Below are 27,601 nucleotides of genomic sequence, written 5' to 3'. Positions count from 1 at the left end.
AAACTTTTTTCTCTTTTCTTGGTTTAACATTATGGGTATGCATTGATAATAAAAAAAAAAAAAATACCACAATATGGCAATACTTGTGGCACATTACTGCACGTTATAACTGCATTACTTCAGTTTGTAGTGCACTAAGTAGCAGTGTAAACTATGAGAGTGCCACATAGGATCTCTTTCATAACTATTCAACTCTGCATTGACAATATATAAATGAATTAGTGTAGCTCTGTTTCAATAAAACTATTTATGGATGCTTAAATTTGAATTTCATATCTTCGTATCTTAATTTCATATCTTCAGTATCTTAATTTTTTTCAGCCATTTAAAAATGTAAAAACCATTCTTTGTGGGCCAGACAAAAACAAGCAGTGAGCTGGATTAGACCTACTGTAGGCTGTAGTTTGCTGACTCCTTATTTAAAAAAAGACAGAGAGAAAACACGGTTCAGCAAAGTAACCAGCATTTCAAGTTGGTTATATAAATATTATACCAAGTCTGACAGTATATGTAATATTCTACTTCCTGTAGACCCCCACCTCTACATAGAATGAAGATAAAAACAATTTAGATATTAAAGAGCTTATAATGCCACCTGTCCTGCCCCAGTCTCTCTGCTGATCTCTAATTTTTTATATACAGCTGCCTTTTAGTCATCTCAAACTGAATGGCCCATAGATATCTTAAACTCAACATCTTCCAAAACCAAACTCATTACCTTTCCCTCTAATCTATCCCCCCCCCCCCCGCCCCAGGCTATAAAGAGGGCAGTACCATCTTTCTAGTCCCTTGGACTCATCACCTCGCTCCTGAACTTTAGCATAGCCTACTGGGGGTCTGACTGCTTCGTTTATCTCCAGTCCATCCTCCATTCAGCTGCCAAAGTGACCTTCCTAAAAGCACAGGTCCCAACATGTTAACCGTCCCCCCAACTCAATTAACTCCAGTGGCTCCCTATCATCTCCAGGATCAAATACAAAATCCTCTGTTTAGTATTAAAAACCCTTCTTAACCTAATCCTTTATTACCTTTCCAGTGTTCTTACTCTCTGCCATATACTCTTTGATCCAGTGACAATAGCCTCCTTGGTGTTCACAGAATACCACACTCCACTTCTTGGCTCTGGATATTTTCTCTGGCTATCCCCTATACTAGAGCTTGAGATATATATATATATCTCCCTCTCTCTCTTTCTCCCCCTCTCCCCCCCATAAGCTCTGCCTATTGGGTTCCTTTGAGTTGCAGATATAATGCCATCTTCTATAGGAAGCCTTTCCTAACCCCCCCCTCCTTTTTTTTTTTTTTGGTGAGGCAGTTGGGGTTAAGTGACTTGCCCAGGGTCACACAGCTAGTAAGTGTCAAGTGTCTGAGGCCACACCAATCTTTCTTTATTCTAGTGCCTTCCCTCTTTTAATTATTTCCCATTTATCCTGTAACATGGATTGTTTGTATTTGATTGCTTATTGTCTTCCCTATTGAGGTGAGCTCCATAAGGAGTAAGGACTGTCTTTTGCCTCTTTTTGTATACTGAGAACTTAGTACTGTGCTTGGCACATTGTAGGTTCTTAATAAATGATTATTGACTGACTGACTCTTTCCAGTATGTATTGCTTCTCTTTCATTCAGTAAACATTTATGAAGTGTTTATTATGTAATTCACCATTCTGGGCCTTGTGGGAGTGGGGTGGAAAGGCAAATCAAACTGACCCTGGCCTTAGGTGTGTTTACTGGCTTATGAGGAAGCTAAAGACAATAAGTAGCTATAGTACAGATTAAAACATGACAGTTGTGTAAGAAGAATGCAGAATGCTGTGATTTACATAAGGAAGGGTTCCCTTCTAGATCGGTGCAAAGCCAAGGACCAGGAAAGAAGAAATCTCCGCTGAAGTGGTGTGCTTGACGTTTTCTAAATCTAACTCCTTGGGGCAAACCTCTGATCACCCTACCCTAGTTGCAACTTTTGTGTATATAAAAGTACAGAGACTAAGTGACATTTTGGGGAGGTGTATAAAATCTAATTTGGCAGGAGCCTGGACTGTATGAAGGGGAATGGCGCAAGAAGACTGCAAAGATAGGTTTGAATCACATAGTGTATGTCCTTGGATGCCAGGCTAAGCTGTACAGATTTTATTCACTTGGCAATAAAAGGCTTTGAGGAGTGGAGTAATGTGCTCACAACAGTACATTTTTGTTTTCCAGCTAGTATTAGCCTTGGCAGAGATTTCTGGTGCTTTTTCTCCTCTCCCTCCCCTCAACTTTGTTTTCATCTGGCTTTGTTACCCTGTGAGCTCCTTAAGAGCAAAGACTTTTTTGCCTTTCTTTATAGTGCTTAGCATAGTCCCTGGCCTGTATTAGAGGCTTAATAAATGTTTATTGACTGACCTTTTTCTGAATATACTTATGTCATATGGGATACCTAGATAAGGAGGCATTAAGAAAATAATAATTTAGACGTATGTTTTGGTTTTAGATATTCTTTCATTTGAGTCTCCCCTCAAACTTGTGAAGTAGCTCGTGAAAAAATGAAAGCTCATTAATGTTAAGTGATTGTGCCCAAGTTCCCACAACTAGTCTGTGGTGCCGTCATGGCTCAGACCCCTATTTGAGCTCTTGGTCCAGTGTGCTGAGAGAATCAAGTGGTGCCTTTACCCACTTGAAATTATTGTTACCTGGGTCATGTCTTCCTCTGCCTTGAAGAGTAATTGAGTACCTTTCTAGGTGACTATCTCAATGTCTTCTCTTACAGTTCAGGACCTTAAAGGGCTTGGTTATGAGAAAGGAAAACCTGTTGGCCTTGTAGGGGTGACAGAGCTCTCTGATGCCCAGAAGAAGCAACTGAAGGAACAACAGGAGGTAAGCCTGGAAGGGGAACTGAGTCACCTCTCCGTGCATGTGGATTATTCTGATAACAGTACCAGCTGACATTTTTCCCCCACTTCAGGGTTTACAAAATTCTTGACATGCAGAACCTCAATTGGACTTCTCCTCAGTTCTAAATCCACAGCTGTATTTCTTTGTCCATAGTTGCCATGGTTAGGAGGAAAACCCTAGTCCAGGGTTGAGAAACCTATGACCTCAAGGCCAAATGTAACCCAAAATGTAATCTAGGTCCTCAAAAGTGGCCTTTTGACTGAATCCAAACTTCACAGAACAAATCCCCTTAATTAAAGAATCTGGTCTGTAAAACTTGGACTTGGTCAAAAGGCCACAGCCAAGGACTTAGAGGACCACATATGTGGCCTTGAGGCCACAGGCTCCCCACCCCTGCCCGAGTCTTCCCTGAGGAACAGCCTGGATCAAGAGTGTTAAAACAAGGACTGAGGATGTTGGCTGGCTGCAGTTCCCTGGGAGCACTGATCAGTAGGGAGCTCTTTTTGGAACTTGAGGTAATCAGATCCAGTGCCTTAGTTAGGAAGGGTAGCTGCTAAATGTTCTAGCTTTGATTTTCATCACTCTATAGGGTAGTCAGGAGCAGGATGATTGTCTCTGTTTACAAATAAGGAAATGAAGGTTGAGAGAAGAAAGGCGACTCACCTAGCAGTTGAGAACTAAAATTGAGGTTTAGATTTTGGTCCCCTCATTCCTGCTAATAAATAGGGAAGAAATTGTCATCACTTTCTGTATTAGGGCCATGGGGTAGGGTCTTGGTATCTACTTCAATTCTAGGGTGGTGCTGGGAAGATGGGTTGTGAATGACCCATAACAAAACCAGTTTTCAGATGCTGACCTTAGTGTGTTGGAGGATGTTATCCAATTTCTTATTTTCTCTAATTATTAATCATGTAGTAGCTTAGCCAGTTAGCCTGGCAAGTGATGGAACTTTACTTATCATAGGCACTTGCTAGAACCTAATGTTATCTCTCCCCAGATGCAGCAGATGTATGACATGATTATGAAGCACAAGCGGGCCATGCAGGACATGCAGCTTATGTGGGAGAAGGCAGTCCAGCAACACCAGCATGACTACGATAGTGACGAGGAGGTGGACAATGAGCTGGGAACGTGGGAGCACCAACTTCGTCGCATGGAGATGGATAAGACACGAGGTAGGTCCATGATCACAGAGGTATAGGTTTGGCCTAGGTACCATTCACACGATTTGGGGCAGGTAGGCTTTGATCCTGGTGCAAAGGAAAAGGGAACCTTGAAGGTTTGGATACAACTTGGGAATGTCTAGTCTGAAGAAAAGAAGACTTGAAGTGATCTGGTTCCTGTCTTTCAAATATCTGAGGGTTGTCCTGAGGTAGAGAGAGAAGGTTTATTCTACTTAGTCTCCAAGGTGCTAGTGTGTGAAATTCCAGGGATGCTTATTTCAACTCGGTATAGAGACACACTTCCCAATTAGGACAGTCCAGGAACAGAAAGGGCTGCCACGTGACGTTGTAAACTCTCTGATGCTGTTCTTGTGGCTAGATTATCACTTAAAGAGGATATTATTGTGGGGAGTTAATGCATCAGGCAGGAGATTGAACTCCAAGACATCACCTTCTAATACTGAGATTCCTCGACTGAGAACTCTGTGTCAAGATCTGGAACAGGAGAACAGAGTCCACAAGATACCACAACCAAGCAATGGCTGTTGGTATCGGGACAAGACATCTTCCCACTTTCCTGACTTTAAGCAGCTTCAGTGTAGAACAAATAGGGCTGGTAGGCATGGGGAGTTCCCCGATATGAGGCAGGTGTATTGCCCCTCAGAGGTCTTAGCTCTGCAAGGACCATGACTTAGAAGGGGTCTTGTGCTTATTGGAATGAAACTAAGTGTAGGGAGCAGGGAAAAGGGGTGGTGAAAAGGGCTGTCTTTGTGGGTGGAAGTGAGAAAATAAGTACAAAAATCAGGATCAAATGAGGCAGAGAAACTGGTGGACCAGAGTTGAGTGGCAGTGTTTAAAGGGGAAACAGAGTCACTGCAAGGAGTCAGAAGCTCTAGGTGTGTCCCAGTCATGATGTGAAGAGGTGAACCAGATTAAAGAATTTTAGTTTGTTGGACTTAGTGACCTCACAGGTGCATGTGAATTTTAAACTGGGACATGCATATCCTGGCTCCTCCTCCTAGTCTTACCTGGACTTCATTCAGCTGGAGGTTTCTCATTCATCCCATTACAGTGATTATAAGAGTGGGCTGTGTCTTCTTGGGATCCCTCATGATTCTGAACATCAGAAGTACAAAGTAGGCTTTGGTACAAAGAACTAAATAGATATGTTGAAGAGTAACCACACACCATGTGGGAACCAGTCTGCCTTTGAAAGTGTTGCTGGTTTTGAGGACCAGACTAAAAATGCCCAGGGATAGAGATCCCTGCCCAGAGGAGAAAGATGAAGAAAGCTGGCAGATAGAATCTCATTTTCAGGAACTCAAGAGAACACTCAAGTTTACATAAGTCTCAGAGTTGAAGAGGATTTCAAAGATCACCTACTCAAATCTTGTCTAATTGAAATAGGAGTCCTTCTACAACATCACTAATAAGTATTCATCCAGTCTCTCCTTGAAGATTTCTAGAGATGGAGAGTTGGGGAGAATACTGCTTACTACTTCCATTCCACTTTGGGACAGCTCTTACTTTAGGAATTGTTTCCTTATATTCAGTGCTGTAGGCACAACTGGATAAAATGGAAATCTGTTTATATATGGAAGGAATTTGGAGCGTTGAAATGATTATCTCATCAGTTTAGAAAACTTCCTTTATCAATTCAGATTAGCAACTGCTTTGAAATTTATAGTCTTCAAGAGTTGCCTGGTGCAGTGAGAGGTTAAGTACCTTGCCCAGTGTCACCTAGTATGAGAGGTGGTACTTGAACCTAAATCTATTTGATTCCTTTTTTTTATCCACTGTCTCTTGCTGCCTCTACTTAAGAAATAGTTATTTGGAATATTTTGCAGATGTAAAGAAAAATAATGGTTAAATTACATTTGCAAACACTGACAACTTGGTAGGAAGTATTGGATTATGGGGGATGACAAGAAAGGAAATTAGTACCTAGTTCTAGAGAGGGTAAATATTCTGTAGTGACAGTATTTGAATATAACATAATGTGGTCTTAAAAGGCAGTGGATAAAATGGAAAGGACCCCAGACTAGGAGTCTTAAATTGTAGGTTTGTGCCTAAGCTGTGATGTGGTGACTTTGAGTAGGTCGATTCACTTTTCCAAGCCTGGTTTTCCTGTATAAAATAGGGATAATAATATTGGCCCTATTTCATAAGACCATTGTGAAGAGAGAGCTTGGTAAATTGTAAAGCATTATTGGATTCCATGAACCCACAGTATGTATGGGTCACTATGCCAGGCACTGGGGATGCAAAGACAAAACAAAAAAACTGTCCTGGTTTTCAAGAAGCATACATTTTCCTCAGGGGGAACATTCTTTACACAAGTAAAGTAAGTACAGTCCAATTTTGAGTCTCTTAAATTGCTTTTTTTTTCTTAAAGAGTGTTTCATAGCTGTTAATGCCCAGGTTAGTGGAGCCATTCAACAGCAGGGCCCTTGTCATCTTACAGCAGAAATGAGTTGTAAAGAAATACCTGAATTACTTATCTAAACCAGTTTAGGGCAGTAGTTCACACAGTAATTTCCCAGAAACATAATGTCACAGCTGAAAGTCATGTCTTTGAAGGGAGGTGATACTCATTCCTTTGTGCATCAGAGTCTATGGTACCAGCACGGTTTGAGATCTTCATCTGATAGCACTTTATACTTTGTCTCCTACCTCAGCCTTTTCACTTTTTATTGCCTTAACCAGCCAGGAACCAAAAAGATTTTTGTTTAAAAAAATATCCTTCCATTCACATTCATCTTCAGTTGCTAATTCTTGTCATTCCACCTCATCTCTCAACGTATGTTGCTTTCTCTCTACTCACTGCCCCTCCTGCTCTAGTTCTGGCCCTCACCATCTTGCCTGAACCATTGCAGTAGTTTCTTGCTTGGTCTACTTACATCCGGTACATTCTCCATAAGAGCTATCAAAAGCATCTTTTCTGAACTGCAGGTCTGATCATGTGTGCCTCCTACTCATCAGATCCCAAGACACTCTGTTACCTCCAGGATCAAATATCAACTTCTCTGTTTGGCTTTTCAAGCTCTTCATATCCTCATACTGTCCCACCTTTCCAGCCTTATTGCACACTACTCCTCTTCACTCATCTCACTGTCCAGTCCAATTAACTTTCTTACCAGTCCTCACACTCACTCTGTCTCCCATCTCTATGCCTTTGCTCTTATTATCTTCTATGCATGGAATGCATTTCCTCTTCCTCAGATCCCTGTTCTTCAGCTCCTGCTCAGCTGCTGGAGCTGTCTTTCCCAAGGTTACCATATGTCCATTTTGTATAAAACTGTATATGTGCATGTTGTCCATACTGTCAGAATATAAGATCTTTGAAGGAAGGAAGTATTACTTTTGTCTTTATTTTCCCAGTGTCTGGCACTGTTAAATGACTAGTAGTCACTTGATAAATGCTTATTGATTATATCGGGTTTGATTAGAGGCAGCTGGGTGGCCCAATAGATAGAGCCGCAGACCTGGAGTCAGAAAAACCTGAATTCAAGCAATAAACTGTGCGATGATCAGCTGTGCGTGACTTAGCTCTTCTCAGCAATACAGTGGTCCAAGACAATTCCAAAGGACTCATGATGAAAAATGCTTTGCACCTCTAAAGAGAGAACTAATGGAGTCTGGATGCAGATCGAAGCATACTATTTTTCACTTTATTTTTTTGTGTTTTTTTTTCTCTGAGTGTGTTTTCTTTCACAATATAACTAATATGGTGACATGTTTTTCATGATTGAACCTGTATCAAATTGCTTACTGTCTCAGGGAGGGGGGAGATGAGGGAGAGAGGGAGAAAAATTGGAACTCAAAATAAAAATAAGATATGTTAAAAATTGTCTTTACATGTAATTGAGGGAAAAGAGATTTTAAAAAAAGAAAAAAGGAAAAACCTGAGTACAAATCAAGTGTCAGTCACTTAATAGCTGTGTGACTTTGGAAAATACAATTAACCTTTTCCTACCTCAGTTTCTTCATTTATAAAATTGGAATCATAATAGCACCTACCTCCCAGGGTTATAAGGATCAAATGAGATAATAAATTGTAAAGTGCTTTTCAAACCTTAAGGTGCTATATAAATACTAGCTAATATTATTATTATTATTGAGAATATGTTCAGCATTCAATATGAACACCTTTTACAAATTCCGTACCAAAAGAAAATATTAAGTCCTCAAATATTAGAGGCAGAAGGAACCTTAGAGATAATATATTCTAACTTTCCTTATTTTACAAATGGGAAATAATAGCTTAGCATTTATATAAACCCCTGAAGGTTTGCAGAGCAGTATACATATTTTACCTTATTTGATCCTTAAAACAAGTGAGGTAGAGAGAAGTTAAGTGACTTGCCTAGGGTCACACAGCTAGTAAAGGTCAGATTTTTTTTTGTTTATTTTTATTAATTTATTTTGATTTATCAATAATCACTTCCATATGCTTTTGAGTTTAAAATTCTTCTCCCCTTTCCTCCCCACTACCCTCCCCAAGATGGTGCACAATCTGATATAGGCTATACATTTACATTCTTATTAAACATATTTTCACATTAGTGATGTTGTAAGTAAAAATTAAAACCAATAGGAGGAACCATCGCAAAGAGGAAACAAAACTCAACAAAAGAGGAAAAAAAATAGCAATTTAACTTCCATAGTTCTTTCTTTGGATGTGCATAGCATTTTCCATCATGAGGTCTCTGGAGATGTCTTAGATCCTTGTATTTCTGAGAAGGGTCAAGTTTATCAATATTAGTCATCACACAATGTGGCTGTTATTGTGTACAGCGTTTTCTTGGTTCTGCTCACTTCACTCAGCATCAGACCATACAAGTCTTTCCAGGTTTTTCTGAAGTCAGCCTGTGCATCATTTCTTATAGCCCAATAGTATTCCATCACATTCATATACCTCAACTTGCTCAGCCATTCCCCAATTGATGGGCATCCTCTCCATTTCCAGTTCTTTGCCACCACAAAAAGAGTTGCTATGAATATTTTTGTACATGTGGGTCCTTTTCCCACTTGTATGATCTCTTTGGGATATAGCCCTAGAAGTGCTATTGCTGGGTCAAAGGGTATGCACATTTTTATACCCCTTTGGGCATAGTTCCAAATTGTTCTCCAAAATGGTTGGATTATTTTACAACTCTACCAACAATGCATTAGTGTTCCAGTTTTCCCACATCTTCTCCAACTTTTATCATTTTCCTGTTTTGTCATGTTGGCCAATCTGATAGGTGTGATATGGTATAAAGGTCAGATTTTGAGACAGATTTTGAGCCCAGGTCTTCCTGACTCTAGCACTATTGACGTGCAGCCTAATTGTCTTAGAAATCAGGAAGGGAAGGGGACTCGTAAAGATCACATAGCTTAGTATAGTTAGTGACAGAGCAGGTTTGAAAACACACTTTTCCTGTCTTCTAGTCTCATCTTTATTGCATGTATTAACTGCTAAGTGAATCTGTTGGAGATCTTTCCTTTGGTAGAATTTGTTGCAGTACATCAGCAAAGCTGGTAATTAAGATGTGGAAATAACCTGGTGGCACAGTAGAACTGGATATAAAAATAGGAATTTCCAGATAATTCTCGATCCTAGCAAAGCAAGACAATTGATGGTACTCTTTTGAGTGGGACTTCTAGACTCATTGCTGAAGTCAGATGAGAGATTTGTAAAGCACTTAGCCCAGTACCTGGAACATAGTAGGTGCTTAATAAATGCTTGTTCCTTTCATTCCCCCTCAGAGAACATACTTACATAAATATACATACATATACATATATTTGAGATGAGAGGGTGGGGCCTCAGTTGATTTTCTTTTCCTCCTTGGACTGGGAATGTCCTCACTTTTCCCCCATCTCTATATAGAATGGGCAGAGCAGTTGACTAAAATGGGCAGAGGAAAGCACTTCATTGGAGATTTCTTGCCCCCTGATGAGCTGGAGAAGTTCATGGAGACATTCAAGGCATTAAAGGTAAGGGAGAAGGAGAATTGAATCAGCTTCTGATATCGAGAGGGTGTTTCTGCTTAGTGGTATTTTATAGCTGTTAAAGGTTTGCAAAGTGTTTTATATGTGATCTCATTTGAGTTTTGTGCCATGCCAGAGAGGTGAGCTGTATTGGCCAGAACTGCATCTGGGCCTCATTTTCCTCAGCAGCCCCTAGCACTCTTGACCATCTTGGGCCAGTTCTCCAGTTCTTTCTTCCATATTAGTGGTGCTTCTCTCTCTGAGTGAATGTAAGAATAGGGTACACACTTCTCTTATCCCAGTCATGAAGGGGCTGACCCAGAGGAAGACAGGCTGATTCATGCTATAGGCCAGTTAAGGGAGGGATCTGAGACACTGTAGAAGGGGGGTTCCTGGTGCACGTGGTCCCAGATGAACACGGAAGCCTTCCTCTTCAAGAACCTTCTGCAAGATGATAAAGGCCAGTTAAATGAGTCATAAAAGTCCCTGTCATTAGGAGACTGAACCCCAGGCTAAATGTGAAGACAGCTGCTAATGGGTGGACCAGCCCTGAACACTTGCTCACTCTCAGCCTCTTCAGGCTGCTGACTCTAGTGCATGGTGGGCATTGTTTCAGTAGTCTTTGTTTATTACTGCCTGGTAATTGACTTTGGTAATCCTGGGAAATTTCATTCTCTTTTGTCAGCTCGAGCTAACTGGAGCTGTTGACAGGTGTCAGGCAGCCAGGATGTATCAGTCAAGTTTGACAGAAAGCTGAACCCTACTTGAAACCATTATTACAAGCAGTTTGAACAAATAGTGGAATGTTATGGCTCTTGGTCCTCTTGTTAGGTGTTCCAGAGAAAGACTTGAGTCTCTCAACATCTGGAGAAAAGTTAATGGCTTAGTGTCCTTTTGCTATGGGGAGATATCTCTAACTGAAAATATCCTTCCTAGCATTAAGCAAATAGTATTTAAGCTGCAGCTATGGGGTCACTTCCCAAGGCCACTGGAAAGTGAAACTTAAAAAGGGGAGCCACACAAAGCTTTCTTTGGTAGCTTGAGATAACTTGTGAATGGACTCTTAGACTTGGCCTGTCAGAACAAGAAGGGACTTTACACATAATCTAATCCAGTCCCTTCGTTTTACAAAGGAGGAAATCCTAACTCTTAATGGAAGAAGGGAAGTACCTTGCTGCATGTCAAAAAGCCATCCAGGGCCAAAGCTCAGCAACTCAGACTAACTTCTCACTTCCAGACAGGGCAGAGCTCTGTCTTTCGCTTTAGCCAGTAAGATCTGTCACCCCTGCAGGAAGGCCGTGAGCCAGATTACTCAGAGTACAAAGAATTCAAGTTGACTGTGGAGAACATTGGCTACCAGATGTTGGTGAAGATGGGCTGGAAGGAAGGCGAAGGCCTTGGCTCAGAAGGACAGGGGATCAAAAATCCTGTTAACAAGTAAGTAAGTGGCTTGGACATGCTCCATAAGTGAGTGGTAATGTCACTTAGTGCTTCAGAACTGCTGCTTTTCCCACTGTAGCCATCCCCTACTCAGTACTAGCTCAACACACATTTGTCAGCATCCACTATAGGTGAGGCACTGGGCTTTGTGCTGCCAGTAATGCCGATGTTGACCTGTTTCTGAAGAAGTTAAAATATAGGCGGCCGGGATACCCAGGGATGTTTAGGGATATATGGATGGTACACAGAGGATACACAGGTAATACCCAAGGATACATCAGTGATACAGAGATATACCAAAGATACAGAGCCTATACCCAGGATGAACACCGAAATAGACAGGTTATACACAGGTGGAATGCCTACAAATGGTGAGTGCATGAGAAGAAGAGAGAAATGCTGGATAGACAGGCCAAGAGGCACTTCACAAGTATCTGAATTGAAACTGCATCACTTCCAACTGGGAGCCTGGGGAAGCTTTTGTGGGAGATGGCAGTGTTTGAGCTGGGCCTTAAAGTCATGGAAATGAACGTAGCTGTTTTTCTGTAATAGAACAGGAAGAAGTAACAACACAGAGAATTTAACTTGTAGATGTGAGAGTATATGTGTGTATGTACCAAAATTTTTTTTTTTTTAAAGGAATCAGCCTTGGTCCTTTCCTTAGCTTGTTTAGAGTGTCTTTGATTTTTGCCCTGATGTCTGACATTTATTGCCCACATGATTTCTGCTGGAAGAGACACCTAGGAGATCCCTCGTCTAACCTCTTCACATTATAGATGAGAACCGAGAAGGTGACTTGCTTGCAGTCCTGCAGTTGGTTTATGACTAGACAAGGACCAGATCTCTTGGCTTGTAGTCAGCACCATATTCTAGTATACCAGATTGCCTCTGTACCTCTAGCATGCTACTATAACTGCTTTGGAGGGAGGGGAGCTGAAATAGAACCTTCCCCCTTTGTCATCTGTCTCCTTCCACTTTGGGCATGGACTCTCTTCCAAGTAGGAAAGCTCCTTGGAAAAGAAGAGGCAGCTATGTTCCAGAAACCTGAAAGAGGGACTTGGGAGGTTTGGGGGGGTCCTTGTTTGCTTGTCCTGGTGTTGGACCTGGGACAGTCTCATCTAGACCTGGGATAAGCCACAGGATCTTGCTGCTGTGACTCATACTGTTACACAGAGCTGTAGCTGGTGTCTGTGGGACAATCTAGGACCACCTACGTATTGCCAAGTTACAAAAAGCCCCAAAGCTGAAAGCTGGAGTACTGACCACTTTGAGCCCCTCAGCCCCTAGGCCTTGGCCCAGCCTTAGGGAACAGTTTTTAGAGCAGGTCTCCTGGCCTTTCTCTGGGACCAGACCTTTGACCTTTGAATCTTAATGCCTCTGAAGCCCCCCTGCCATTACTCAAGCTCTGGAGAGCAGAAGCCCTTGTGCCAGGCATTGTGCAAAGGGGTAGGGGTACAAAGAAAGGCAGACCCAGCCCCTGCCCTCCAGGAGCTTACAGTCTCATGGGGAAGACAGCATACAAACATTTATGTACATACCAATATTTATGAAAAATTAGTGAATCAATGTGTATAACCCCAGAGAGCATTGTAGCAGCTACCTAAACTGCTAGTATTCTTTCCCTCCTTGGTTTTCCTTATCAGATACTTCTTTTTGTATTTGTTATATCTTCCCAGGAGAAGATAATGTCCTTAAAGTTAGAAACTGTTTCATTTGTGTGTCTGTGTCTCTGGTGCTGGGAATAGTGCCTTGCAAAGGTGGTTTGGGATTGGGGGAGTGGAAGGTAGCTCTGTATCTGTGATTTCCTAGATATGGGGAACTCCTTTCTCTCATGCAGGTTAGCAACTTGTCTATAACACGTAGCCTTAGCTGCTTGCATTATTGGGAGCTTAAATGGCTTGTCCATAGTCACATGGCTGGGATGTGTCAGGAACAGGATTTGCCACATAATAGGTACTTAATAAACGTTAGTTGAATTGAATTAAGTGCGGTAAAGAAAGAGTTTACCTCATGCCACTTATTAACATCCAAGTTTTGCTCTGAGCTAAGCTATGTTCTTCTGGAGATATTTCCTGTCTATGTACGGGCCTTGACAAACCAGGACAGCCAATACATGTATACAGCCATACAGGACAGCCATTGTTGCCTGCTCCTCACCCCCACCCATATCATGCACACATGTGCACACACCTTTGTATGGTAAAGGGTGTATCTCAAATGTCTCTAAAGTAATTTGGTTTTTGTATTATAAGTAAGCTGAAGAGATTTGATATTTAAAGAAACCCTATGATAAATGCTTTTTTTGTAAAGAAAATAATCACCCCTGAGTTTTTAGCTGTGGTATAGTAGAATCAGCTCTGTTGTAATGAAAAGAGCATAGGACTTGGAATCAGATTTGGGTTCAAGTCTTGGCCGTTCTGTTTCTTGACTCTCTGACTTTGGACAAATTGCACCTTCTCTTCTTATCCTCAGTTCCTCCTTTGTAAAATGAGTGAATTTAATTAGTTGATCTCTTAAGGTCTTTTCCAGTTGTAACATTCTCATATCTTGATTATGGTTTTTCATATTTCTAATTTGCTCCAAGCAAGGTGAACATGTATATGTGCATGTGTGTATATGTGTACATGTAAATGCATACATGTCCCATCTCCTATAGTCCTTTTCAACAGTCACAACTCTGAAAACTTTTTGGTTAGGTCTTAGTAAGGGGCAAGGAAAACCAGAGGGATCCTATCGTAAAGATATCTTCATGACATGAGAAAGTCGGGTAGTGCCCTGTTGAGGAGATGATACTACAGAGAAAGGAAGAGGGAGGCCAGGCCTTCATTCTCTTATCCTCTGTATGGGTCTTTTCTAGGGGTACAACTGCAGTGGATGGGGCCGGATTTGGCATTGACCGACCTGCTGAGCTCTCTAAAGAAGATGATGAGTATGAGGCATTCCGTAAAAGAATGATGTTGGCATATAGATTCCGACCTAACCCGCTGGTATGGTGATGTTTTTATAAGCAAAACAGATCCTTCTTTCTAGCCACTCTTCCACACCTACTGAATGCGTTAGAGTTGTATATTGCTTTACCTCTCAACACCCTGGTGAGGCAGGTATTGAAAGTAACATTCCCATTTTCCAAATGTGCAGATTGAGGCTAAGAGATTCTGTGACATAGGCGCACAATTGTAAGCATCAGTGAGGATACTAGTCTAATTTTTCTGACTCTGGTGTTCATTCTATAGTAGGCTGCCCCTAAATTTGGCAATTAGGGAATGAGATATAATGTGTGCAAAAATGCTTTGAAAAATACAAAGAACTGTGCAAAAAAAGGATCGTGTTTCAGCAAGCCAAATCATAGTCTTCTGTGAAGTATGCACATACATATCTTCCTGTTGGAAGGTTTCCTTTTCTTCTTTTCTCCTTTTGAGTTTTCATCTAGCAACTATAGTCTGATTACTCAGAATAGAACATGATGGAGAGCTTACTTTGAGGTTATTTTTAACAGCAGAAATTTGATTCAGCTGACACCCAGATAGACCAAGTATTAACACATTCCCCCCCAATACAAAGGAACTGCAGTTGGTCGGAAGAGAGCCCATCAAGCTTTGTTCTAAATGTGAATTTCTCTTGGGCTGAAGAGCACACCTCTGTTTGACTCTTGCTCTAGGTTGCACTTTGCAGGGTGGGGAGAAAGCGGGGCTTTGCCTTCCTCTTGTCCTCAATTCTTTTCATTAATTTTATAGGTGAGGTGTTTACTGGCTAATTCTGGGTGTAACTGATATGATTATATCTGTAAATATTAATACTCTTTCTCCTCCTTTTTTTCCCTACAGAACAATCCCAGAAGACCTTACTACTGAGTATTTTCCCCAAAAAAGTATTTTCAGTACAAATATAATTTTACTGTGAAATGTTACAGAACTGCATTATTCGCACCCCCATACCCTGTCTTTTTTTCTTTGTTGCAAATATTGTAAAATGTATTAAAAGTCACAGTACTCTCCTTCACCCGGAACAGTGTTGTAGCACCAACAGGTGGGCACACAAACTAACATATGATTCCTTGATGACAGCATCCTTGTGAAGGTGGCAGTATCATAGAGGAATGAATAGGAAAGGTTAAGTTGGAAACTTTCCTATAATAGCCTTTCCAAGGGGAAACACCAAAGAATTCATTAAGAATCCTCTAATGTTCTATTGAGAGATATGTCCTTACCAGCAATGATTAGAAACATAGAATGTCCAAACTGGTTGGAATTTAGAATATATAACATGGAAAGCTGCAGGGACCTAAGAGATCTAATCTATCCCTCTCGATTTACAGATTAAAAAAAAAAAACAAAACCCTGAGGTCCAGAGAATGAGGCTGATACCACACAGCAATTTCATGGCAGAGCCAGGACCAGGTCCCAGATCCTCTATTGTTACATTCTAAACTGCGGCTTAAGTAGCAGGTTTACCTTGAGGTTGTTGTCCTCAGGCTAGGAGGCAACAGACAAAGACTTTTCCAACCACAGTCTAGTTTTCCTTTCCCTTGCTTAGGATACTAGTCAGCACCTTGGACCTTGCCTGCCCTAACTCTTGGGAGTATATCTGGAATAGCCCAGCACCTTCCTTTGTGAACAAAGAGGAGGCTCTGTACCTCCAGGAGCCCCTGGGAGGGTGTGTGCCCTTATTTTCTACCTCCTGTGAATATGGGGTCACCTGAAGGCTCCTTCGTGACTCTTTGTGAGGGGTTCCCTCTCAGTGACCAACTTGACTATCTGAAGGAGAACTCAGGTTCCCTGAACAGTAAAACGTTCTATGCCTTACACATACACAAGGGGCCTAATTAGCTTCCTTTCTATATACTATTTAGTGTGCACCTTCTTTTCTGCCCTCCTACCCCAGATGTTCTTCTGTAACTCAGAGCCCTTGAATATGCTTGTTCTCCAGTTAGAGCCTCTTGAAATCCTGTTTTCTGCATGGTGAGGTTTTCCAAATTGGTATGGTGCTTGACTTGCTGAGGAATATGTGGTTTCTTTAGGGTTCACAACAGAACCTGGCCCTTGGGTAAAATCAGCATGTTATATATTTTAAGCTAAAGGCTTTTCCCAGTATTTTCCCTGAGAGTTCAATCCACTTGGGATCAATTGATTTACTTTATAGCTTCTACTTTTTTCATAAAAGGAAGAAGTCAGATAGCTTCAAGGTCTTTTTCAGCTCTACCAGTCTACTTTCTCAGATGCCTTACCACTCTTATGTTCTGTGCTCCAAAATCCTTTCCAAGTGAGCATAATTTCTACTTTTGGGACCTAATCCCAAGATTCACTGAGCCTTAGATCACTCTTTAAAGACAGTAAAATATGCCAGGTCCCTTAGCAGTGGCCTGGGTCTCTTCCTAAACTCTTCCACTTTGGAGCTAAGAGGAATCTTGGCATGTCCAATCCACTTTTCCATTTCCTAGCCCACTAGCATTTATCTAATTTTTGGCTGCTTTCAAGTCCTTGCCATCTTAGAATCAATTAGCAAGCATTTATTAAGCTTCTACTATATGCCAAGCATGGTGCTGGGCTGGGGAGATGAAGACAAAAATAAAACATCTCTGCCCTCAAGGAACTTGGAGTTTATCAGGAGAAAACTACATGTACACAAGGAGGCGGGGAATACAGGAAGGGGAGGCACTAAGGAAGGCTTCTTGTAGAAGGCAGCACTTGGGCTGAGTTTTGAAGGAAATTTGGGATCCTAAGAATTTATAAATAAGTTTCAGCCCCGCTGTGAAGGGCTTTTGAGACATGATGAAAGGTCATCTTCATTTTCTAAAAGGTAACCAGATGTTCTTAAGTCAGACAGCGTGGTGTAGTAGCAGAAGACTGGACTTGGGAATCAGTTTCTGCAGTCACTTATTTTACAGTTGAGGAAACCAAGACCAGAAGGAGCCTCCTAAGTTCCAGGGTGAGGCTTTGGAGCCCAGCCTCCTGACTGCCATTGTGGGATTTTGGCCCAGTCTGCTCACCTTTTCTAGTGTGTTTTCTTTATCTGGAAAATGCCTCCTATTATTGTTATGACAATGAGTGCCATATGAATATGAAAGGAATCCTGAAACCTGCTTGTGGTGTCTTAGAATTTACCAGCATCTTAAAGTTGAGGAGACCTCAGAGCCCATTGAACGCAACCTGTGCCTGGTGAGCAAGGATCCCTTTTACAGTGTTCCTGCAGCAGCTCCTTCTAGTTTTCAATATCTCTTAAGTGTTACAAATTTTACCTTCTATCAAGCCAGAATCTGCGTGTACACTGTCTGCCTGCTGTGACTAGTCTTGTCCTCTGGATTCAAGCAGAACTCCTTTCTCTTTTCCAAATCACAGGCCTTCAAAAGAGATACTTGGTGATAGGAACTGTCGATCTGTTCTTTCTCTACCAAGCTAAATGTCCCCACTTCCTTCACCTGAACCTCATAATGGGCTGATTTCTAGTCCTGCCCCATCCGATTCACTCTCCTGCGTACTCCAGTTTGTGTGTCCTACCTAAAACGTGCCCAGAACTGATCTGGGATATTACAGGTGTGGGCTGCCCAATTAAAAGCTATTTTTTCAACATCTGCTGTATGCCAGGCACTCTGCTAGGTCCTGGCCATACAAACACAAAAATGAAACATTCCCTTGCCCTCCAGAGTTTACATTGTATAGGAGGAGAGCTAAGGACAGTGTGACTACTACCCACGTTCTGGGAACAAGACCTCTCCTAATGCCTCTGAATTTCCAAACCCTTTCCCCTCTCACCCCAGTTTAAGCCCTGCCATAAGCACTCCAGTAATCTATTTCCACATATATCCCCTTGTTATGAATAGATGCTTGTGCTTACAAACCATGTCTTTTTTGTCTCCCCTAGTGTCCAGCACAAGGCCCCCTGTACACAATAGGAATCAATATTTGTTGAGTTGAAATTTGGTGTCACCCTTTTGGAAAGAGAACTGTTGGTTTTAACTGAGGTCCTAAATGTAACATAAAGCAATGATTATATGATGTGAGACTCATATTAGGGGTGGGAGGGGGGAATGGGAGAAAGAAAAGCAAAGTGGTAGGGGAGCTTTGGGGTACCCTTGAAATTACACCCTACAGAAGGTCACTTCCTCTGCTTACAAAGAGATGGATGGCTGGTGTCATGTCTTGGTCTCTTTTCTTATACTGTCTTTGAAGTGAAAGCATTCTGGGCTAAGCCCCCAAGGCCCCTGCACAATTTGGTATGGTAAAGCACTGGCCTGGCAAAGAGTGCCTAAGTCTCAAGTGCCAGTTCCATCACTACCTTGGGAAAGCCTCACTCAGTTTTCTCATCTGTGAAATGGGGATAATAATCCCCAGCCTGCCTCCTTCATCCAGTGTTGTGAAAATCAATGAGGTGCTGGTTATGCAAGTGCTTTATAAACTTTTAAGCTCCATATTCATGTGAAATTCTTACCAATAATCACAATGCTGATGTTCTTGGTTAAGACAGCCAGGGTTCTTGTATCCTTCAAACTCTTGTCTTGCTTTTTCTTTCTTCTCTACAAGAGGCTTCCATTTCTAGCTAGAGCATGCCAAACTGGCAGTACCTTGGAGGCCATCTTGTTTTTCATGACCCTCACTTTTGTCAACTGCAGCATCTGCTAAGTGCATACTGCATGAGAAGTCAGTCCGTTTTCAGGGAGCTTACAAACTAGTAGGAGAGTTAAGGTATGCATGCATTATTTAAATCTAAGTACATAGAGATAGGGATACTTGAGAAGTCTGAGCTAAGGGGCTTGTTAAAAAATGTATTGCTTTTTTTTTTTTTTTAAACATTTTCAGATCCTTCCCTTCCCCTCTCCCACCCTGAGAGCCATTTCTTTTAATGAGGAAACATGGGTTGGGCAAGCAATTTAGCAAAATCTACAAACACTTCAACTGAGTCTGGCAGTATGTGCGATGTTCCACACACACAGTCCCCTGACCTCTTCAGAAAAGGAAGGGAGGTGCCTTTTCTCATTGTTTCTTCAGGGATAAGCTTGGCCTTATATAAGGTTCGTTTTCAATTTTTTTTTGTCCTTTTTACTTATTTTGTAATTGTGTGTTACTTTCCTGGTTCTGCTTACTTCATTTTGCATCGGTTCATGTAAGTATTCCCATGCTACCCTGAATTCTTTCTAGTTATCATTTCTTAAGGCACAGTAATATTCCCATTACATTTATGTCAGAGAGGCAGCATGGTACAGTGGATCTTGGTTCAAGTCTTGCCTCTGGTACGTACCTGCTGTATGACCCTGGACCATTCTCTCGAGCATTTAGTGCTGTAGGCCAGCACTTTTTAAACTCTGGATCAAGACACCATATAGGGGCAATGGTAAAAGGTTCCTGAATTCACAGTGACTAAAAGTTAATTAAAAGTCAAAACAAGTAACAAATCTGAGGTGTTTCTGGTGGCACTTGCTCATGTTGCTTCTGGCAACTTCACTTGGTTCTGAACATAAAGCACGGGCACTTTGCATTGCACATGCCCTCAGGCCAGGCAACATCAAGGAATGCTGCCAAACTCAAGAAGAATTCTCAGTGGAAAAAGTTTAAGAATCCCTGTCGTAGGCAACTCCTTAAAATTACTAATTGCAGATGAGGTACCTACCTGTATTGTTAGAGGGACTTGCCTCATATGGAAGCGTCTTGTGGCAGTGACAGATAGGTTCAGTCACTCATGTGGGGCCAACCTTCAAAAGCTCAGAGCTTTCTGAGCCAATGGCACTTTATTAAAGGGTCCATGGTGTCCCCTCTAATGAAATGGAGCGCAGATCTTCCTCACGAGCTGGGATGTCATCTTCCAGGGCCCTTATTTTTATAGGCCTTGATATCTAGACATTCAAGGGATGGCTGTATCAAATACAGAATAATTCTGTGGGGTGACATGATGCCTAGGCTAAAATAAGCAAAACAGTATATTAGCAGGGTTATGGATTGGGTAAGGAAGGAAATAGCTCTGCTGACTAGGTAGTCACAAGATGGATGGGCTACTTCTAAGTTTGGTCAAAAGAAAAGGAAATGGTACAGGCTATACATATGCTCCAAGAAAATTTCAAGGGAAACTGAGGGGCTTTCTGTGTCATGCCTCAACTCATGTTTGGTAGAGTCATGGAAATTGAGCTAAACGGGATGGAGATATCTGTGTTGTTGTTCTTTCGATCTTGTGGTTACTTGCGTAAACTCCATAGTTGGTAAACAAGTAATAACCATTATATTAAAGCTTGAGGCCCTATTGGCCTTCCTATTAGAAACATACAAAATATGGATTAAGAATAATTAGGTGACTGACTAAATATGTATTACTAGATAAATATAATAAAAATAATTTCTGACAGTCATACCTTATGAAATTATAATGAACTGGCTAATACTGATTAGAGTTTGAGTAGGGGTCCTCAAGGAATCAACTTCATACATTGAATTGGCACTAAGCACTTACTATGTGCCAGACATTCTACCAAGCACCAGGAATATACAAAGAAAGGCAAGGACAGACCCTGCTGTCAAGTCACATTCTAATGGGGAGACAATGTGTATGTAGGTTGGTCTGCTGTAGATGAATATCGAGGTGACCTCCTTGGCATATATGCCTAGTAGTGGACCTCTGGGACAAAGGTTATGGACATTTTTAGCCACTTAGTTTGTTAGCATAATTTGAAATTGCTCTCCAGAATGGTTAGACCAATTAATAGCTGTACCAGCAAGTGTGTGCTAGGCAAGCATTGATTAAGCACTTATCCCAGGCACTGTAATAATTTATGAGGTTTCAAATAAAGGTAAAAACTCTGCCTTCAGGGAAGTCATTCTGATGAGGGAAACAATGTGTAAATAAAACAGCCCCTCTAGTGTTGCCTGTTCCCTTCTTTTGTGATATTTGCCAACATACTGGGTGTGAGGGGGAATCGGAATTGTTTGGATTTGCATTTGTTTCGTATGATAGAAATTATCTGTTTTATCTTTTGTGATTGCCGTTATCAGAAGGGATAATTTTTTAACTTGGGGTGGAGGATTCATGGAGTAGTTAGAACCTGAGCTGGGCCTTGAAAGAAGGATCTCAACAGATAAAAATATGAAAAATTCATGTTCTGGACATGATAGTGATGAGGAAAGATATGCATAAATGTACAGCTGTGGAAAAGGGCAGAATGAAATCGTGGAGATGGAAGATAGTACAATTTGGCTGGCATGTAGTTAAACGTGAGTTAAATCTGGAAAGACAGGTTGAAATCTGAAGGGGAAGGAGGGTGTTAAATGTTAGCTTAAGGAATTAGTTTTATTCTAAGAAGGTAGGGAGTTATTGAAGATTCTTGAGAAAAATTGATCTGCACATGAAGATCATAGATTTAGTACTGGAAAGCGCCTTGGAGTCTGAAACTAGCCCCATCATTTTAAACATGAGGAAACATTCCCAAAGAAGTCAAGTGACTTACCCATGGCCACACAATGGATATGTGGCAGAGGCGGGATTTGAGTTCTCCAACTACAAATCCAGCACCTTCCACAACAGTGAAATGAAAATGACATTGGCAAAGGATGACTGGATAAGGGAGAGACTAGATAGCTGGATAGAACATTTATTAAGCATTTAGTATGAGCGAGCCACAAACTAAGAGTCCCTGCCCTCAAGGAGCTTACATTCTAATGGGAGGCTCAGAGACATCCATTAGTAATATAGTCCAAGTAAGGTGATGGGTGTCCGAATCAGGTTGGTAACAGTGTGATTATTGAGAAAGGAGTCTATAAATTTCAGAGAGGTCTGTGGTCTTGAATGGTTAAAAAAAAAAAAAACCCAACCCAAAAACATTTTTATTTTCTATAACCTCTAACAAATTTAACATTCCTTCAATTCTGAATGTAGGCAACAAACTTCTGAGAAAGGGCCCATATGCCTTACCAGATAGGCAAAGGGATCCATGACCCAATCCTCTCATGTTATAGATAAGAAACAGGCCCTTGGGGCTGTCCCTAGAACTGTATTACCCATCTTCTCAGGTGGAACAAGGTCCAGGAAAGGGCATCTCCTGCCCAGAGAAGTGTGGCCTCTGAAGGGTCCCCTCTCTGTAGATGTAGTTTAGGGGAGCTCTCCTTTGTTTCATTCATACCTAAGTTGCCCAGGATCTATGCTTCCCACTGCATTGAATTGTTTTTTATCTGTGGACATCAGGAACTTGGAATCTGCCCTACTTTAGGCAGAGGACCACTGGGTGGGAAGTGAGCACTAGAAGGGGGCATTTTGGCACCCTGGTCAAAGCTCAGGTTGCCCCACCCTAACAATGGTTATTGATATTAGAGCTCAGTCTAGAAACTCAGCTTCCTGACTGAGGGTTCTTTTCATCAGGCCATACTAAATTCTTGTTCAAAGGGCAAAATTGGGAACTCTTAGTCTGTTTAAAGCCAGGTTTCTGTAAACCACAAATATGATTAAGAGAAGGAACTTTGAGGCCATTAATTAGTAAAGAAGGTACAATATGGCCATCCAGGGAAAGGTGGATTTAAATGCCCTCCAGCTTAGCTGACCTCTGGGTGAAAGACCTTTGTTTTCTTCTGTTTATGATCAATTTCAGTGGAGGAATCACCTAGTACAGATTCCTTTTTTTCTTCAGGACAACCCACTTGGCCTCTCTTGAGCACCGTCCTTGCAAAAAATTCACGCAAAGTTTAGTGAGAACGCTCCCCCAGACATCAAGCTATTTCTGTGGAGGATGGTAGAAATTAAACTGCCTTTTCATTTCGGAGCCCTGTGTTGGGAGATAGGGGGCAGTACAATGATGAAATGAGACCTGCTCTCAATCTCAGAATACTTTTCTTTGTTTTATGGGTTTGTGAAGAAAAGAGAGTGTAGGGATCATGTTTTATTTCATCAGATCTCTCGAAGGAAATAAAATAACTAGAGGAGAAGGCAGAGGTGCAAACGTCTAATAGTTTCATCATTTATAAAATGTTAAGGGGTTAGAATAGATATCTTAGGACTCCCACATATTGGGATTCCATGGTCTTTTAAGTCTGATACACAGATCTTAAAAGATCTTCAAAGCTAGAAGCAATCATAGAGATCAGTCAGTTCATTTACCTCATTTCACTGATAAAACTTGTTCTCTCCATTAGGGAACGTTGCCTTTGTTTTTGGTCTTTTTTGGGGGGGGGGGCGTGGATTTCCAGGTGGGGTGAATGAACTATTTGATTTGGCCTGGGAAGGCATGGCCCAAACCTGTCCTCAAGATTATTTCAGGCAGGTCGATTAGTCATGGACTCCCTTTCCCTGGTACACCTAAGTTGTGTGTGGTGGAGGAGGCCAGGGCTGCAACTGGGAGGAGGGTGGGTGTGGCTGTGAGAGAGTAGAGGTCACAGCCCCTTTAAAGGCCGGCGGAGATGTCGAAACCTTGGGTCGAGGGGAGGGATCAAGGACTGCCGGGGAAGAGCGTCAGTGACCTTTGCATGGGGCTGGGCCACCCGACGGGTGGCGTCGGGGCCTCGGGCCTGGAGTGTTAGGCTCCCAAGCTGACAGCCCAGGGAAGAGCCAATTCCTTACGATACCCGGCGGATCCACCTGAGCCTGGGTGGGACGTCTGGCCAGATCGGGCAGGAGCCCCGGGGCGAGGACAAGGCAGCCAGCTAGCGGATTGGACAGGCGAGGACCTGGAGAAGGAGCATCGGACTGGATCCGACCGCACCGACCCGCACCTGGCCAGGTGGCATCTACCTTCTGACCTGCCGCCACCGAACTCCTCCGCAGCCATGGAGCTCCCCGAACTCTCCGGAAAGGTCGTCGCCTTCTCCCTTACCGCCTTACCTGTCTGCTACGCTTTGAACCACCTCTCTGAGTTTTCCCAGTGAGTGCTGGGCACGGAAGGGGGTAGGGAGGGGAGTGAGGAGGGCGAAGAAGAACCCTGACTTACAGTGTGATTGAGGGAATTTTTTTTTAAGGGGAGGGGGTCGGCTCAGTGGAGGCCAGTGCCAGGGGTGTGGGGGATTTAATCACTTCAGGAGATTGGCCTTCATTAAGTGGGAGCTACAAGGCTCTGGGAGCTATTGCTTTTTCCAATCCACTTCCCCCATGGCCACCCTAACCCTCCTCCAAGTGCTAGAGTATTGGTGGGCGGTAGGATATTCATTCCCTTTCCCTCTTTCCTAAAGAGCTAAATTAACAAGATTAGGAATTTCTCCTTTGAGGCTGATGGGACAGAGAAGCATATTGAGGCAATTTCTGATGACCCATGCTGGTCAGAGAAACAGACCTATGAGGACACACCTTGGGTGGCCAGCTGGTACAGTTGGTGGGACAATTAAAGTCCCGGAAGCTCCTTCCCAGTACTACCAACCAATGACTGACAGCCAGTCACTGAGCTCCTGCATTTGCCTGGTCCTGTGTTAGTCTGGATAGGAGATACAGTCCCTGCCCTCTGGGATTCAGGGAATGGTTAAAGACTGGACTCATTACACACTTCCAATACTTAGGGAACAATACAGGGTAGGTTGACTAAATGTAAAGTTGATAATCAAGAGCCAAGATTCATGATAAAGATACCATCCTGTGAGTGTTACATGGCGAAACAGTTCTTTCCAAGATTACCAGTGTGTGGTAATCTTACCAAATTACAGATCTCAGGCCTCACTCAGCTTCTTCATCTATAAATTAAGGGGCTCCTTACTCCATCTTTGACAACCATCAACACATTTTCACTCTGACAGAGTTGTTGTTATTTTTCTGGACTCCTGGAAGACATTACCCTCTTCCTTCCTCCTTAATATGTACAATTCCCATTTTACAGTAGTCCTATTTTAAATGAAGTTTCCCTGGATGGATTTTTGAGGGGTACCTTAATGACTGAAGGTAGATTCCTTCTGGCAATCCCATTCCATTGTATGATGACATTAACTAGCTGTGTGATCTTGAAGAAGTCACTCTCTGTCTCTGGTCTTCAGTTTCCTCCTCTGTTTACTGCTTCATAGATTTAGAGGTGGAAGGCAATCTAGTCCAACGCTCTCATTTTAAGAGGAAACTGAGGCCCAGAGAAGTTGAGATTTCCCCTTACATCTGAATCAGGATTTGAACCCCAGGCCTCTGACTCGAAAGACAGTGCTCTTTTTCTCTGTCCTTTAATGATGCTGGAGACAGGAAGTGTTTGAGCTAGATGATTTCTATCATCCATCCTATCTTTGCCATGATTCCAATGATTGGCCTTCTTAATCCTATTATTTATTGTGTTGTTTATTTCAGTCATAAATAGTTATATATAAGGTATTTACTGAGTAGATGGGCAGCTAGGTGGTGCAGTGAATACAGTACTGGGCCTGAAGTCAGGAAAACTCATCTTCTGGCCTCAGTCACTTACTAGCTGTGTGACCCTGGGCAAGTCACTTAATTCTGTTTGCCTCAGTTTCCTCATCTGTAAAATGAGTTGGAGAAGAAAATGGCAAACCAGTCCACTATCTTTGCCAAGAAAACTCCAAATGGGGACAAAAAGCGTCTGAAATGATTGAACAACAACAAAAACAACAATTTTGGGATGTATGGGGTATGCAGGGAGGACTAGTAACCCTGGTGTGAGGTGTTACCAAGCCCTTTTCAGGGCTACTCATCTACCTTTGGTGTCTACATTCTCTCAATTCTCATCTGGGGCTCCAAGAAGCTGTAGCATGCATAGCAGCCACATACATCCCAGTAAACCATGTTGGCAGATGGGATAAACCAGTTTTCACCTTTCAGTGAATTAGGAAGATGTCTACCCCAAGCATGTGAAGACTTCCCCCAGTGGAATGGGTGGATGATACAAAGGCCATGAAGGCAGCTGAAGCAGATGCTGTGGAGTACTTAGAGTTTGGTCAGACATTGAAGATGCCAGTCATCTAGACTTCTGTCCTACCACTGGACTTCAATGACTCTGAAAGAGAGACTGAGGCTGATGACTCTGTGCAACTCTGCCTCACTTTAATCCAGTTCTCAAGCAAGTTAAGACATCACCCCATGATATCATTGACCTTTTCCAAAAGTGAAGGATGAGTAACAACAGTGACTGAGTAGATGGGAAAGCTCTCGAAGGAGGGAGACCTGAAAAAGGCCTCTTGTAGAAAGAAGGTGGGATTTGAGCTGAGTATTGAAAAAAGCCTAGAAAATAAAGAGGCTTCAGCCTCTAGGAGGAAGAAGAGTATGCCAGGCAGGGAGATAGCCAGTACAACATGTAGACTGGAGATTGAGTATCTGTTCCAGGAACAAATAAGCTAATGTAGCTTAGATCATAGAGTGTGAAACTATGGTGTAGTGGAAGGGTGGTCTCAGAGTCATTAAATCCTGGATTAATGTCCTACCATTGACATGTACAGTCTCTGTGACTCTGGGCAAGTCATTTAATCTCTTAGCACCCCGGACAACTGTCTCTCAAACTATAAGCTTCATAGTGGTTCCCTCTCTGTGCTGCATTAATGGAGAGAATTTCCTTACATCAGAAGGGAATTCCCTACATCAGTGAAATCACAGGTCTAATAGAAAAAAAAAAGTTAACAGGAAAAGAATACATACAGACTCAGAAATAATAGCAAAGGAAGGTAATTAGATGCGTGTAGAAAAAGAAATCTAACTAGGCTCAGATTTGGGGACTAATCTAAACTGTATTATCTAACTATAGGTGCTTAGACCTATTTTAACCCCTGACTCCCTGCCAGCCTCAACATGGAGTAGCTCCTTCCTACCTGGGCAGCTCTATCACACATATTTAACTGTTAGAAAGTACTTACTGGATTTGAAGTCAGAGGACCTGGGTTCATATCCCTGCTCTGCTATTTACTATTTACTTGAAGAGTAGTTTGGTGGTATAAAGATACCAGACCAGACTCCCTGGTAGCCACCTGCATTCCTCAAGGATAACAGATTTCCTTGAGGAAAGACTAGAATAGTGATTAGCAGGAGAAGAATCTCTGAATTTCTAAACTTAACTCAGCTGAATTTCTGAACTAAGTTAAGAGACAAAAAACATGACTTACAGGCAACTGTTACAGGACAAAAATCAGTGAATTGTAAATAAGATCAATTTTTTAAAAAAAGAATCTATCTGATCATTTCACTACCTTTCAAACATCTCCATTTCTGTAGAATATACCCCATGTTCCCTATCATCCAGGTTCATGGCCTCAGTCATCCGAGACTTCATTCTCTCACACTCT

The 27,601-nt window shown here is 42.1% G+C and overlaps 2 protein-coding genes across 6 annotated transcripts in view; both read left to right on the top strand.

The window, feature by feature from the left end:
- SUGP1 (SURP and G-patch domain containing 1) overlaps positions 1-15,382 on the top strand; it is a 47,569-nt gene extending 32,187 nt beyond the window's left edge. Inside the window, exons 9-14 of the mRNA XM_027850816.1 lie at positions 2,747-2,853; positions 3,869-4,046; positions 9,910-10,016; positions 11,302-11,447; positions 14,308-14,437; positions 15,275-15,382. Coding sequence (XP_027706617.1) covers positions 2,747-2,853; positions 3,869-4,046; positions 9,910-10,016; positions 11,302-11,447; positions 14,308-14,437; positions 15,275-15,301 — 695 coding nt within the window. The 3' untranslated portion in view covers positions 15,302-15,382. The remainder of the gene's footprint in view (positions 1-2,746; positions 2,854-3,868; positions 4,047-9,909; positions 10,017-11,301; positions 11,448-14,307; positions 14,438-15,274) is intronic.
- Positions 15,383-18,507: 3,125 nt separating this feature from the next.
- The window catches only part of TM6SF2 (transmembrane 6 superfamily member 2), a 30,602-nt gene continuing 21,508 nt past the window's right edge, over positions 18,508-27,601 (top strand). For 3 of the 5 annotated variants that reach the window (XM_027850822.1, XM_027850818.1, XM_027850817.1), the window contains exon 1: positions 23,886-24,273. In XM_027850822.1, the coding sequence (XP_027706623.1) occupies positions 24,179-24,273 (95 nt within the window). In that variant the 5' untranslated portion in view covers positions 23,886-24,178. Of the gene's footprint in view, positions 19,456-23,885; positions 24,274-27,601 lie in introns of those variants that run through there. The other 2 variants (XM_027850819.1, XM_027850820.1) reach the window with 2 other exon arrangements.

This window comes from Vombatus ursinus, unplaced genomic scaffold (assembly GCF_900497805.2).
Source record: "Vombatus ursinus unplaced genomic scaffold, bare-nosed wombat genome assembly UNPS02009173.1, whole genome shotgun sequence".
Lineage (NCBI taxonomy): Eukaryota > Metazoa > Chordata > Mammalia > Diprotodontia > Vombatidae > Vombatus > Vombatus ursinus.
The sequence above is the reverse complement of the archived record's forward strand: the minus strand, read 5'-3'. Positions and strand labels throughout refer to the sequence as shown.